Source organism: Euleptes europaea, chromosome 11 (assembly GCF_029931775.1).
Source record: "Euleptes europaea isolate rEulEur1 chromosome 11, rEulEur1.hap1, whole genome shotgun sequence".
NCBI lineage: Eukaryota > Metazoa > Chordata > Lepidosauria > Squamata > Sphaerodactylidae > Euleptes > Euleptes europaea.
In genome coordinates this window covers 19,823,456-19,837,333 of record NC_079322.1, presented here as the reverse complement: position 1 = coordinate 19,837,333, position 13,878 = coordinate 19,823,456, and the positions used below count along the sequence as shown (strand labels likewise).

The window sequence follows — 13,878 nt, the reverse complement described above, 5'->3', positions numbered from 1 at the left end:
GGTCTGTCAAGGTCAGTATTGTCTACTCTTACTGGCAGAGGCTCTCCAGAGTTTCAAGTAGGAGTGTTTCATATCACCCTGATCCTTTTCAGTGAAGGTGCTGGGGATTGGACGTGGGATCTTCTCCATACAAACCAGGTGCCCTACCAGTGAGTCAAGGCACCTCCCCCCCCCATGTCTTTAGTGCCAGGTTCCATGGTAGGAAAAAAAGTGGGATGTAAATGTAATAAATAAATAATAAGTCCTTGAAAACAGTGTGTTCAAACCTTTTTCAGTTTTATTTGTGCAGAAATCAAAGTCTGAGTTCAGTTATCATGGCAAAAGGAAGACACATTAGTGGGTAATGCAGGGAAAAAGAAAACTGGAAGGAAAGGGAAAAAACCAGTCAGATGTGAAACCCACAAGTGCAAGTGGCAAAGGATCAAAGGTGATGGGGGTGTGTGGGAGGAAGGTGCTGCTGATGATCCCAGACAGTCATGATGGAAAAAATCTACTTAAACCAAGCACCTGCTGCTTATGATTAGGACTTCAAAATTACTAACCCAAGCAAGTAAAAGGACTTTGCTCCGCCGTGAAGGGGAACATATTAAAAAAAAAAAGGAACTATTCCAGAGCATCAGGAGGTGGAAAAGTCAGGGAGAATGGGGAATTGCTTTAATGAAACTGATCTGTGCACATTTGAGATGGAATATTGCTTATGCATGGCTGGTTCCAATCTGATTCTAATTTATACTCTCCAGCTTTTTAGTTGTCTTCTTGGATGCAAAGTCTTCTCTCTCTAGGAAGGGGGGATAAGCAAAGGGGTTTTTGGATAGCGTCCTAGCCTTATACTACTTTCCTCTTCATGGGTGTGTCTGGTTCTTACATTTCAGTTTCTCAGTCTTCCTTTATAGGCAGAGGAAGGCGATTTCAGACTTTTTTTTGCCTTTCATGGGATAGAATTTTTAAAAATCCCTGCTGGAGACTGGCAAATGTTTACAGCCGCAAGGACTTCAAATGCAGGATCTACTCTTATTTGCCTTCCACACGCACACCCAGGCGACTCAACGTGTAGGCTGCCTGGTTTACAAGGCTCAAATGCCCCCATATTGCTTTGATATTTCCCAGCTTAGATGAACGGAGTATCACATGACAGGGATTGGCAACAGACAATGGAAAAGCCAAAGCAATTGCTTGCCCTTCATGCAGCATTGGTATTGATCAAATTGTCAGTTGCGAATTCATCTGAATAGGGTCCAAATGTGGAATTTGCCCTTCCGTTATTCCTGCCCAGATCCAAAAGCTGAGTGTTCTTTTAAGAATTTAAAATTAAAGCAAAACAGATGATTGCCTGGAACAGAAAACTGCGGGAGACTAGCAACGGCTTGACAGATGGGCAGTCCAAACCCATGATGGTGCTTCAGCTGCCACACTGGCAAAGAAGGGATCACACCATTGCAAACAAAATGGCGGCCTGTGCTAAGAAACTGGTGGCACCACCATGCATTACCATGTTACTTGAGACACTACCTGCCTTACATGCCTTCATAGCACGGGAGATATCATGATACTCTCATGTCTGAGGCTAGAGGCTTCTCTAACATTCCTTTGCAAATACAAACGAGAATATGAAAAAAGAGTTTCAGCTACTGTTGAATAAAGTTGGAATGATTCATAAGAAATGACTTCCTTCATTAACTGCATCTTCATAATAATCATGTACAATTTAACCTGCGATAGGAAATGCTACCAGAATTTCTCAAGTGCCACGTTTGACTTGCATACTGATATGTTTGCAAAAAAGCCCTTCAGTTTCAAAACTCAAAAAGCTTGTGTACCTTGATTAATATACTTTTTATTGCATCACTTTGCAAATATTACTGTAGGGGATGTTATAGGTCCTTCCAACGCCTTCCCTTGCATAGCATCACTGAGCTGTGTTAGGCTTCAGTATAATAATACTGGCTTACTTCACAGGTAAATAAGGGTCCCGGCAATATTAATGCAAAGCCTTTTGATCATAATGATCTAGACCACTATGCTAGGAAGTAATATTGTAGGTCAAAGGCAAAAAGTAAAATTTTCACATCTGACATGACCTCAAAAACAGTGCTTTTCAGTGAAGGCAAGTTACATATCCACCTGCAAGTCTCAAGAATCAAGAACTACAAACCACCCCTTATATTGAGTCAGAAAATAAATTATGTGTTACCTTTTATTTTGCTAGTGTGTATATGTGCACCCAGGAGGGAAGACAGCATGGTATAGCCTGATGTCATCATATCTCAGAAGCTAAGCAGGGTCAGCCCTGGTTAGTATTTGGATGGGAGACCACCAAGAAATACCAGGGTTGCTCTGCAGAGGAGGCACTGACAAATTACCTCTGTTGGTCTCTTGCCTTGAAAACCCCATAAGAGGTCGCCATAAGTCAGCTGCGACTTGACGGCACTTTACACGCACACATATATGTACGTCCATTTGGTTGTTTTATTAACTGGAGATGCCAGGAATTGAACCTGGGACTTCTGCATATCAAGCAGATGCTCTACCACTGAGCCATGGCCCCTCCCCATACTGTCTTCAGTGACCAATGCAATAGTCTTATCTCTGTGTTAATACATGAGATGCTGAAAGAAATGTAAATCACCCAATTTAAAATCACCCAATTCCAGCAGTCAGACATAATATATGAGTATAATAAAAAACCCAAATAAGTAAAAAAACACAGATTTCCAGCAACACTAACCCTGTAAATATGACCCCTCTGCACGTTCAGTCAATGTTCATAGAAGGGGAGCGGTATGAGCACGTAGGCCCTGTCTCTTTCCTCCATGTGATTGCTGGCTTGTGAGCACAACATCTACCACATGCTGTAATGGGGGGGGGGGGAAGGTGGAGAAGCAGCATTCCTGATGATGGGGATGGAGTCCTATGGACACGTACTTCCTCTCTGTGTAGGCACTGTGCTTACAAGGCAGCGACCTTACCTTGGCACAGGGTAGAGCCAGTGCACTCATTGCTACTCCCCTTCTTTGTGCCTCAACTGACTGCATGATCAGAACATGTGTACAAGATTTCTGTTATATAGTGGAGCATTTAACCCTTTTCATAGAATCATAGAATCATAGAGTTGGAAGGGATCACCAGGGTCATCTAGTCCAACCCCCTACACAATGCAGGAAATTCACAACTGCCTCTCCCACAGCACCCCCAGTGACCCCTACTCCATGCCCAGAAGATGGCCAAGATGCCCTTCCTCTCATCATCTGCTTGAAAGGTTTAATGTATGTGGCAATTAATCCTGACCATGAGGCATCTGTTGATGTTTGGGAAGTGGCTTTCATATGTATCTCTTTGCCTTGATACTCTTTCATCTGAGAAATGTACCATAAATTCCTGAAGATTGTTTAACCTTTTAAAAAGAATTTTTAATCCTCTTGAGTCCTCACGTAACAAAACGATGTTTCTACTGTCTTATCTGTCTTCTATATCTTATGTTTTAATGTATTTTATGTGTCTTAACTTTATGGCTTTGTTCGGCGCCTGGGATGTTATGGCAGAGAGGCGCCAAATAAACAGAATTTATTATGATGATGTGGAGTTCAAGTGCTAGGAAAAACTTACAGACAATTTGGTATTATAGCTGAAACTGAAATAATGTTTATCCAACCAGTTGCCCTATGACACCTTGGAGATAAAGCATGTGTCACAGCAACTTGGCAAGGAAGTCAAATAGAAGTATTGATGCACTAAATTTTACCTACAGGAAAATGGTTGTTTGGTTATTGCTTGCATAGTATGTCATGTTTTATTATTTATTTTATTTAAAATATTTATATACCCACCATTCTCCTGACCCAAGGAAGCTACACAGGACCCAAGGAAGAAACAACAATATAAAAATAGAATTTAACAAAATTTAATTGCTTTAATTTTCTTTTAATTTGCTTATGGTATAAAACAACTGAATAAGACAATACCTATAAATTGCACTAAAACCATATTAAAATATATAATATATTAAAACGTCAATGCCTTTCTGAGAAAATTATACTTAATCCAACTAGTTTTCAAGATGTAGTCTGGTGAACTGACAAAGCAATTTGAAGGCAGAAATCTGAAAGAGGGGTCAGATCTCACCCCTCATTTGGATCACATTCTAAAATGGGAAGCGTGGGCTTATCGTGCCTGCTCAAACACTGTTTATTTTTACTCATTCACAAGGCATGGATTGTAGAATTGGGATTTTCCATTCTAAAAGTGTCCAATCTCTGTGATGAAGAGCTGCATAATCACATCTTTATATACCTGAGGGCCACTGCCCCCTGGAGTCACTCTACAGAAGATTTGAAAGGTACATTGAATGCAGGTCACATATATCAAGATCCTCAGACTGCTGCTCCCCTGCATATCTCCTGCAAACCACATGTGCCTCACTTCTCCGAGCAGGGAGAAGTTCTAGGCTTTACCTGTGTTGGTTCAGTTTGGAAGAGAGAGCAGTTGTGATAGGTTTGTGGTATTTGCTTTATATACAAATAATAAAAGTCCTGCCCAAGTCTGGTAGATCCACGCAAGCAGGGGGGCACTTGTGTTCTCATCCATAGGTCTCAGACCTGAAAGGGAAGGTCCATCACCCTGATTCTTCACCTCTCTCCTGGCCCTGCTCCTCTCAACCTCAGGAGCCAAAGTCCATGCGTCTTCTCTGACTTATTTCCCTTTAACTTTGGAGGCTGCACCCCATGGAGTCCGAGCAATTCCTGTGGGAAGCTGTTGCCGCCGCACTCACATCCCAGCTGCGAATCATCTCCTTGGCTCCACACAACTAGCTCAAGGCTGCATCTCAGCCGCTCATCCGGCAGTGGACTGTTAAGGAGCCACTCCCTATCAAGCAGTTGAGCAGTAGGCTTTGCCTTAGAGACACCCCATGTTCTGCTGCTTTGGCTCATGGACAGCTAGCATGGGTTCCTGGCTACGCTCAGAGTCATGGAGCCTGGGGGTTCCTTAGGTCCGTGACTAGGGTTGCCAGCACTGGGTTGGGAAATACCTGGAGATTTTTTTGAGTGGAGCCTGAGGAGGGCATGGTTTGGGGAGGGGAGGGACTTCAATGCCACAGAGTCCAGTTGCCAAAGCAGCCATTTTCTCCAGGCGAACTGATCTCTGTTGGCTGGAGATCAGTTGTAATAGCAGATCTCCAGCTAGTATCTGGAGGTTGGCAACCCTATCCCTGACACAAATATATAGGTAGAATACAAATGTAGGGAGAAAGCCAAAGTAGACATGATGGCATCCTCATGGTTGCCACAAGGACACAACCGTCATTTTAAAGTCATTTAAAAATGCCACGAAGGACAGATCCTGAACGTCCCCACTGTGCGGCAGGCTGAGGTGCTCTTGTTCTCCCCCGCACTTCATCAAGTGCTGAAATGGCTGCACTCCATCCTCTATGGCTGTTTTTGGCACTTGAAGACGCGTGGGGGGAGGGAACAGGAACGTTGTGCTGTGGGGCCCAGTCAGGATCTGGCCGGCACAGCATTTTTAAATGACTTTACAATGGCAGCCGTGTCCTTGTGGTGACCACAAAGATGCCATCACGTTTAGCTTGGCTCATAGAGTCACTCCTATAAGGCAAATCCCCATATTAGATCCCCAGAGAAAGAGAGAGATCCAGCACTCCCTCAGCCAATGCACATAGAGTTGCCAGGTCCCTCTTTACCACCAGCAGGAGGTTTTTGGGGTGCAGCCTGAGGAGGGCGAGGTTTGGGGAGGGGAGGGACTTCAGTGCCATAGAGTCCAATTGCCAAGGTGGCCATTTTCTCCAGGTGAACTGATCTCTGTCGGCTGGAGATTAGTTTTAATAGCAGGAGAGCTCCAGCTAATACCTGGAGGTTGGCAACCCTAAATTCACAGCAGAGGCTGACTGCTCCTTTCTCTGTATCATCCAGCCTCCAAACCTGTGTTTCCTTTTCCCATAATTACACAGGTGCCCACTGCCTTCAGCCCAGCCCTGAGGGCCGTTTGAACAATTGATTTCCCAGCAGTTGAGCCCAACAGAGGAGGCATTCATAAATGGGGAGACACTGAATGTTTGCACATGCCTCCTCCAGTGTGGCAAATAATGCCCCCTGGTGCCATTTCAGCTTGGGAAAATGATGTGGGGACCCTCTCCTCCCCATGAGGAGTGGATCCAATCAGAATTGGGCCCCTGTGGTGTTTCTGAATGGACTTGCTACCAGAAACTCATGGCTGTAGTAGGACTACTAGTCCCCTTGATGAACTTCTGAAATTTTTAACATGTAGCTTAGCTCTGAGCCACAGTAGTCAAAAGCCAAGCTCCTTACTAAACCATAGAAAGAAAAATCGGATTACTACTGATCGTATGCTGTACACAACTGAACTGGCAATATCATTGTGGCTATTTGCCCAAACGGGGAGTATCTTCTCAAGAAATCAAGAAAGAATGAAGAAAGCAAGAAGATACCATATCCATTTGGGTTCCAGCAATCCCAAAAGAGTCTCTGAGAAGTGAAAGTGAGCTGGAGAAGGCAAAATCAAATCACTGTTTATTTGGTTTGTTTCTTTGTTAAAAACCTCAACGCTGATAACAGTATTTGAGTTCAATAAAATGAGCATGTTAAGTCCCAAATGCTTCAGACAGAAAGAATAGTGACATTTACCAAAGCTCCAGGCAAAGATTTATCTTGCAACTAAGGTAACTATAAGATAAGGTGTTTTTAAAAAAAGAGTTCAGTTGCCCATCAATGAAGATTAGAACTTCTAAACAACGCAAAGTGAGAAGGGTTTGAAATGGCAATCCGTCTCAATAGTGTTCTTTTGCCAAATATTTTGGAAAGCTGTCTGGAGGAATGCAAGAGTCTAACTGATGTGGCTTTACTCCCAATAAGAGAGCGTGGGAATTCATAGCAGTGGGAGGGAATATTGCACACACACACACACACCCCGGTCTTTTTCATATTGACCACTATGCACAGCTTTTGAAGCATATGAGCCCCAATGTGATGCTATGAATAGTTTTGCTGCAACTGGACACAGGAAAACCTAGGTCCAAATCTCTATACAGCCTTGAAGGTCACTGCTTTCTGTAGATTATTGTCTCCCAGCCTAACCTACTTCACAGGGCAGTTGTGTTGATACAAAGAATTATTACATCGGAGGTTGGATCCAGCACTCAGTTTCGCACAATTGTCTTTCATACGACAGCCTCCATCCCACATGGCTTTTGTACATGCAAGTCTCATGATTCCCAGCATAGCCTTTTGTGATGATCCAACCCATATGCTGTCCCTGAGCTTTTTAGAGGAAGGGTACACCAATATGAGTAATAATGGTATGGCAATCTATGATTTGTTATGTTCTTCACCCTTGAGTAGACACCCAAGTCTCCATGAGTCTGTTCCAGCTTTTGCAGTGGCAATAGTTTATCTATTGGCCTTTCAGAAACTTCAGTTTTATGGTCTATAAAGTTGGTAACTGAGCATGTTATATGGGAATTCTGTGGACAGATACATTTCTCATCTTTTAGCATATCTGATTCATAATCTGTGCACAAAATGTCCTTCTGGAACTCTTGCCGGAAGAAGGAAAGCACAACCATAAGTGAATTTCCACAGCCACGTAATCTGTGCCAAACAGCTTTCTGTTTGTGATCCTACCTCAGCAAATCTGTAGGCTGATATAAATATTGGATGGCAGCAGATAGAAAGATAAGGAATTTGTATAATATACATGAGCCCAGAAATGCTCCGTGAGAAAATTCAGAAGAAGGAAGGAAGGAAGGATATGAACCTTTCACTAAATGATCACTAAAGACTGCTTTTCATTTCACAGTGTAAACAAGCGCAAGGGCACTCTTGCAATTTAATTCCTTATCTGAGCTAAACAAATACAAAGCTCTGATTGGAATGATGAAGGCATGCAACTTTCTCTGAAGGGCCCGTGAACTACAGGTACTAGGGAAATCGCTCCAAAACTTACAGCTCTGGCTTGAAGCTAGATGTGTAGAGGCTTGCATCATTTCCCAGATGGATGTGAGGGAGCACTTGCTTCAGAAGGCCGATTTGTACATACTGCCAGAGAAGCAGGAGCAACTCCACCAGCTTCCGTGATTAGACAAGTTGGTAGCTTGGCTGAAGCTATCAGCCTGAGCACCATATACTGGGATTGGCGACTGCAACTTTCCATTATAGCTGATCTGCTACTGCATGCACATCATAGCGTAGGTTGTGGCTCAGTGGTAAAACATTTGTTTTCCATTCAGAAGGTCCCAGGTTCAATTCATAGCATCTCCACTTAAAGGATCAAATGTAGCAAGTGTTTGGAAAAGGTGTTTCTCAGCCGCAACCCTATAGAGCAGCTGCAAGTCAGAGCAGATAATATTCGTCTAGGTGGATCAGTGGTCTGACTCAGTATAAGGCCACTTCATGTGTTACATGTGAAAAACTCACAGCCGAATATGTGAACTGCCTCTGTTGAAGTAATACAGTGATGGTGGCCAGTATGAATGTCTGAATGTAGTGCTGTAATCAGTGAAAGCTGTTTTCACACAAGCTAGTCGTCATTGGATGTTGCTGTGAAGCGAAATATATACATGTATTGATAATCTTCTGTTTTGGGCAACAGAACAGAATTATGCTACTGCACTTGGTTAATTTTTGCTGCGTTTGGAACGTCTTCTGATCAGTATCTTGGCTGACGATTTTTCAAGAGCTGTCGAAAACTCATAACTTATGACTGGCTCAGCAAATGCAATGTATTCATATCTACTAATGAAGTAATTGCATGTTGACTAACATTTAGATAGTGGCTTCTAGAATCTGCCTTTTGCTGGGGTCCTGCTGCATATTGTTGACAAACGTCTCCCACAGCAAGAATGCATTCCCTTAACCAAGGGCCAATTTAAGTGTGATGCAGGTAGGTAAAAAGCTGTGTGATACGACACATGTCTTGTATGAATAGATCTTCTACTTTTTGATTGCTGCCGTGTTTGCAATATTAGCATCTCAACAAAGTGCTAAGGCTTGTGTTGATTCCTTCACTGTCCGTAGCTGTGTTGGACTATGGAAGGACTGATCAGGAAAACAGCACAGTAAGAGGTCAGATGTAGTCTCCCTCAGTGCTTGCAGTCTCTTGCTGTAAGATCACGAAGCCACTCTGCACTTAATCTGCATCATGCAGTCATTATGAAGATAAAATGGAACACGCTTGTGAATGCCCATCTAAACTCAGTGAAGGATTACTTGGTTAAATAAGAGCCATCAGGGAGTTGGACTAAAACTGGGAAAACACAGGTTCAAATCCCAACTCTTTCAGCTGTGAAACTTACTGGGTGCTCTTGAGCAAGTCGTTCTTCCTTCAGCCAATCAAAAGATTGCTATGAAGATAAAATGGAAGAGAGCAAGACCATGTATACCACCCAGCACTCCTTGGAAGGAAGCATGGTTACAAATGGATCAGTTAATACTAGTTACATGAAAAAGTTGTATAAATAGAAGGTATCATAACTACTTGTTACAGGAGGAGATAGGATTGAGATAGGATTTAAGAAGGGCATGTACAAGAAATGGAAAAAGGGAGAAATCAACAAAGAGGAATTCAAACAAGTAGCCAGCACATGTAGGGAGAAAGTCAGGAAGGCTAAAGCGCAGAATGAGCTCCGGCTAGCCAGGGAAGTTAAAAACAACAAAAAAGGGGTTTTTGGTTATGTCCATAACAAAAGGAAGATCAAGGTAACAGTCGGGTCATTGCGTGGAGAGGATGGTGAGTTATTAACAGGGGAGGCAGAAAAGGCAGAATTACTTAATTCCTTTTTTGTATCAGTCTTCTCCCAAAAGGGGAATAGTGCTCAGCCTGGGAATAATGAAGCACAGGATACAATAGGGGAATTACAGCATAGTATAGACACTGAGATAGTACAGGAATACCTGGCTACTCTTAATGAATTCAAGTCTCTAAGGCCGGACGAACTGCATCCAAGGGTGTTAAAAGAACTGGCTGAAGTGATTTCAGAACCACTGGCAATAATCTTTGAGAATTCATGGAGAACAGGAGAAGTTCAGCAGACTGGAGGAGGGCAAATGTGGTCCCCATCTTTAAAAAGGGGCAAAAAGAAATCCCAAATCCCCATCTTTAAAAAGGGGCAAAAAGAAATCCCAAACAATTATCGCCCAGTCAGCCTGACATCAATACCACGTAAAACACTAGAGCAGATAATTAAACAGACGGTCTGTAAGCACTTAGAAAGAAATGCCGTGCTCACTGACAGTCAACATGGGTTTCTCAAAAACAGGTCATGCCAAACTAATCTCTTATCTTTTTTTGAAAGAGTGACAAGTATGGTAGATGAAGGGAATGCTGTAGACGTAGTGTACCTTGATTTCAGTAAAGCCTTTGATAAAGTCCCCCATGATCTTCTTGAAACAAAGCTAATAAAATGTGGGCTGGACACTGCTACTGTTAGGTGGATTGGTAATTGGTTGACCAACCGAACCCAAAGGGTGCTCATTAATGGCACAACTTCATCCTGGAGAGGAGTGACCAGTGGTACCACAGGGGTCTGTCCTGGGACCGGTACTATTTAATATTTTTATAAACGACTTGGATGATGGAATAGAGAGCATGCTAATCAACTTTGCAGATGACACCAAGTTAGGAGGGGTAGTTAATACCCCGGGGGGTAGGGTCAGAGTTCAGAATGACCTCGATAGACTGGAGAGCTGGGCCATAAGCAATAAAATGGATTTCAATAGGGAGAAGTGTAAACACCTAGGCAGAAACAACATAAGGCACAGGTACAGGATGGGAGATAGTTGGCTTGACAACAGTACATGTAAAAGAGATCTGGGAGTCTTAGTGGACCACAAAGTGAACATGAATCAACAGTGTGATATGGCGGCTAAGAAGGCCAATGCAATTCTGGGCTGCATCAATAGGAGTATTGTGTCTAGATCAAGGGAAGTAATGCTACCACTGTATTCTGCATTGGTCAGACCTCACTTGGAATACTGTGTCCAGTTTTGGGCTCCACAATTTAAGAAGGATGTTGACAAGCTGGAGCATGTCCAGAGGAGGGCGACCAGAATGGTCAAGGGTCTGGAATCCATGCCCTATGAGGAGAGACTTAGGGAGTTAGGTTTGTTTAGTTTGGAGAAGAGAAGGTTGAGGGGAGACATGATAGCCATGTTTAAATATTTGAAGGGATGTCATGTTGATGAGGGAACTAGCTTGTTCTCTGTTGCTCCAGAGACTAGGGCAGGAGTAATGGATTTAAACTAATAGAAAAGCGATTCCAGCTAAACATTAGGAAGAATTTTCTGATGGTGAGGGCTGTTCAACGGTGGAATGTGCTGCCTCGGAGGGTGGTGGAGTCCCCATCTTTGGAGGTCTTTAAGCAGAGGCTAGATGGCCATCTGTCAGGAGTGCTTTGATTGTGGGATCCTGCATGGCGGGGGGAGGGTTGGGGTCACTGGGGATGTGAGGGGAGGTAGTAGTTAATTTCCTGCATTGTGCAGGGGGTTGGACTAGGTGACCCTGGTGGTCCCTTCCAACTCTGTGATTCTATGATTCTGTGACACTGTATAGACAATTAACCATGACAGTTATTTCCTTCTATCTTTCTTGTTTGGCAGGCCCAGCTGTAAGGTACAGCCAGTTTGAAGCCTCCAAACCAAAACCACCTCCTCTTGTTGGTCAACATACGGTGGATGTACTGAAGACTACTCTGGGATATAAGGATGATACCATACAGGAACTGCTCAGCTCTGGAGTAATAACTCAATATGAACTTGAATAAATTGATTTGACTTTCATTTCTGATAGAGAAGAGGCTTGTTTGAATCCTACTAGGATCTCTTCCATTATGACAATCTAATGATGGTTAAGTTCTTTTCTATTATAATCTGAAGCACATTCAGCATAATTTCATTCAGCATAAAATATCAGCCTGTCAGGGTTCTCTCCCCCGCCCCCAATAATCCAGTTTTGCTGCTTTAAAAGGTACAACTGTCTATTCTGGTAATATTCAGTTGCCAAATGCTTGTATAGATAATCACTTTGCAGATTTAAAAAAAAATCTAAAGAATGTAATTTGTACCAGAATTGTAACGATCTCTAATATTAGGTTTTCATAACGACACACAGAAAGAAGCAAATAATTGTTAAACTTGCAAGCCATCTTTGCTATCTTCTTCTTAAAACCTTTCTTACATGAAACCAAGATTGTGAACAAATGGATGTTCTCTGTGATGGGAGGCTGAGCACATTGTTAATGGCTAATGCAAGCCATGGAGAAAGAGGCTGTTATAAAATTAACCACTTTTAAATTAAATTAACCAAGTTCTAGTTTGGAAATTTTTGTTTTCTTATCAATGATAGTCTACAGCTGTGTTGTGGTAATAATGCTAGAATGTTGCATTTCTGTGGTTCTTCAAAGGAGAGAAAACATTTGAATCCCAGCTGAGTGCTAGAAGATCCTAATGTAACCCTTTGTCTTAAAAGGACCAGGTTAGTGGCCACAGGAATGTGGATGCCCCATTCAAAACCCGAAGACACTTAAACAAGTAACATTTATTGAAAGGGGGGGGACAATAAGGTCAGACTGGGAGCTTTAACAAACAATGTGAATAAAAATTATAATGGCAGTCCCAAATTTAGGGCAAGAAAAGAGAACAAAGTCTTCCAGCCACTTTCCCTCACAGTCATTAAGAAGCTGATTTTTTCTCATTGTCTCAAAAAAAATCAGTTTTCCTCACAGTCAGGAGAACATGGGACCCCACTTGGAGGCTGGCAACATTACTCAAAATAAATATTTGGCCTGGCAACTAAAGGAAAGTAAGGCTGGCACCAGACAAGCATCAAGCCACACTCTCTCCATGTTGGATGGCTCACTCCAGATGACTGCCTTTCTTTGTCTGCACTGTCTGTTTCCCCAGGAGCTCCCTCTTTTTAAAATCTCCACACCATCAGGAGGTAAAAACACCACAGCTTCTTCTATGGCTGCTTCTTCTTCTTGGAGTCCCTCCCTCATTCCCCTGCTGTTGCCTCCTAGCATGGGTATTGCAGGTTTACTGCCTCTAGATATGGAGGTTCCCTTTTGTCGCAGTGGCTAGTAGCCATTGTTGGACCTATCCTCCATGAATCTGATTAATCTTCTTTCAAAAGCCATCTATGCTGCTGATTGTGTGTGTAAAGTGCCATCAACTTAGTCGCAGCTGATTTATGGCTACCCCTTTTGGGGTTTTCATGGCAAGAGACTAACAGAGGTGGTTTGCCAGTGCCTTCCTCTGCACAGCAACCTGGTATTCCTTGGTGGTCTCCCATCCAAATACTAACCAGGGCTGACCCTGCTTAGCTTCTGAGATCTGACAAGATCAGGCTAGCCTGAGCCATCCAGGTCAGGGCATGCTGCTGATTAGTAACTGACAAGTTCCTCCTCAATTTGGAATACATTGACCTCATTCAAACTAATTTGAGCTCCATTTGAATCAAGCTCCATTCACTTCTTTATGCTCGATACTAATCTGATCTAAGGCCCTGTTGTAATCCTAATAATGTCATCAGGAGCACAGAAGGGCCTCGAGCTCCATATGTTCGCCACTATGGTGTTCTGGAGCATGTGCACTAGAGCATCCCCTGCAGCTAGAATACATGAAAAGTGCAATTCCCAATGATTTCTAATTCAGTTGCTTAGGCTAGGAGGAAGCATTTTCCATTATATGCCCTTGATTTCCCAGTGTTGATTAAGGAGCATTCAGGCCAGTTCTGCTGAATAATTTGTACCTAATTTACCATTCTGAGCCAGAGTAGTATATCAAGAGAACAGTACAAGAATTCATTTATGAACCAGATAATTACAAACTTTGGTGGCATCAATATTTTTGAGGTCAG

The 13,878-nt window shown here is 42.8% G+C and overlaps 1 protein-coding gene and 1 non-coding gene across 2 annotated transcripts in view; one reads left to right on the top strand and one right to left on the bottom strand.

The window, feature by feature from the left end:
• Positions 1-11,785, top strand: part of SUGCT (succinyl-CoA:glutarate-CoA transferase) — a 352,798-nt gene extending 341,013 nt beyond the window's left edge. The window contains exon 14 of the mRNA XM_056857041.1: positions 11,622-11,785. Within this exon, the coding sequence (XP_056713019.1) occupies positions 11,622-11,785 (164 nt within the window). The remainder of the gene's footprint in view (positions 1-11,621) is intronic.
• Positions 2,475-2,548, bottom strand: TRNAI-GAU (transfer RNA isoleucine (anticodon GAU)). Its single transcript has one exon. It is a non-coding gene; the product is annotated as a tRNA-Ile (tRNA).
• Positions 11,786-13,878: the final 2,093 nt, after the last annotated feature.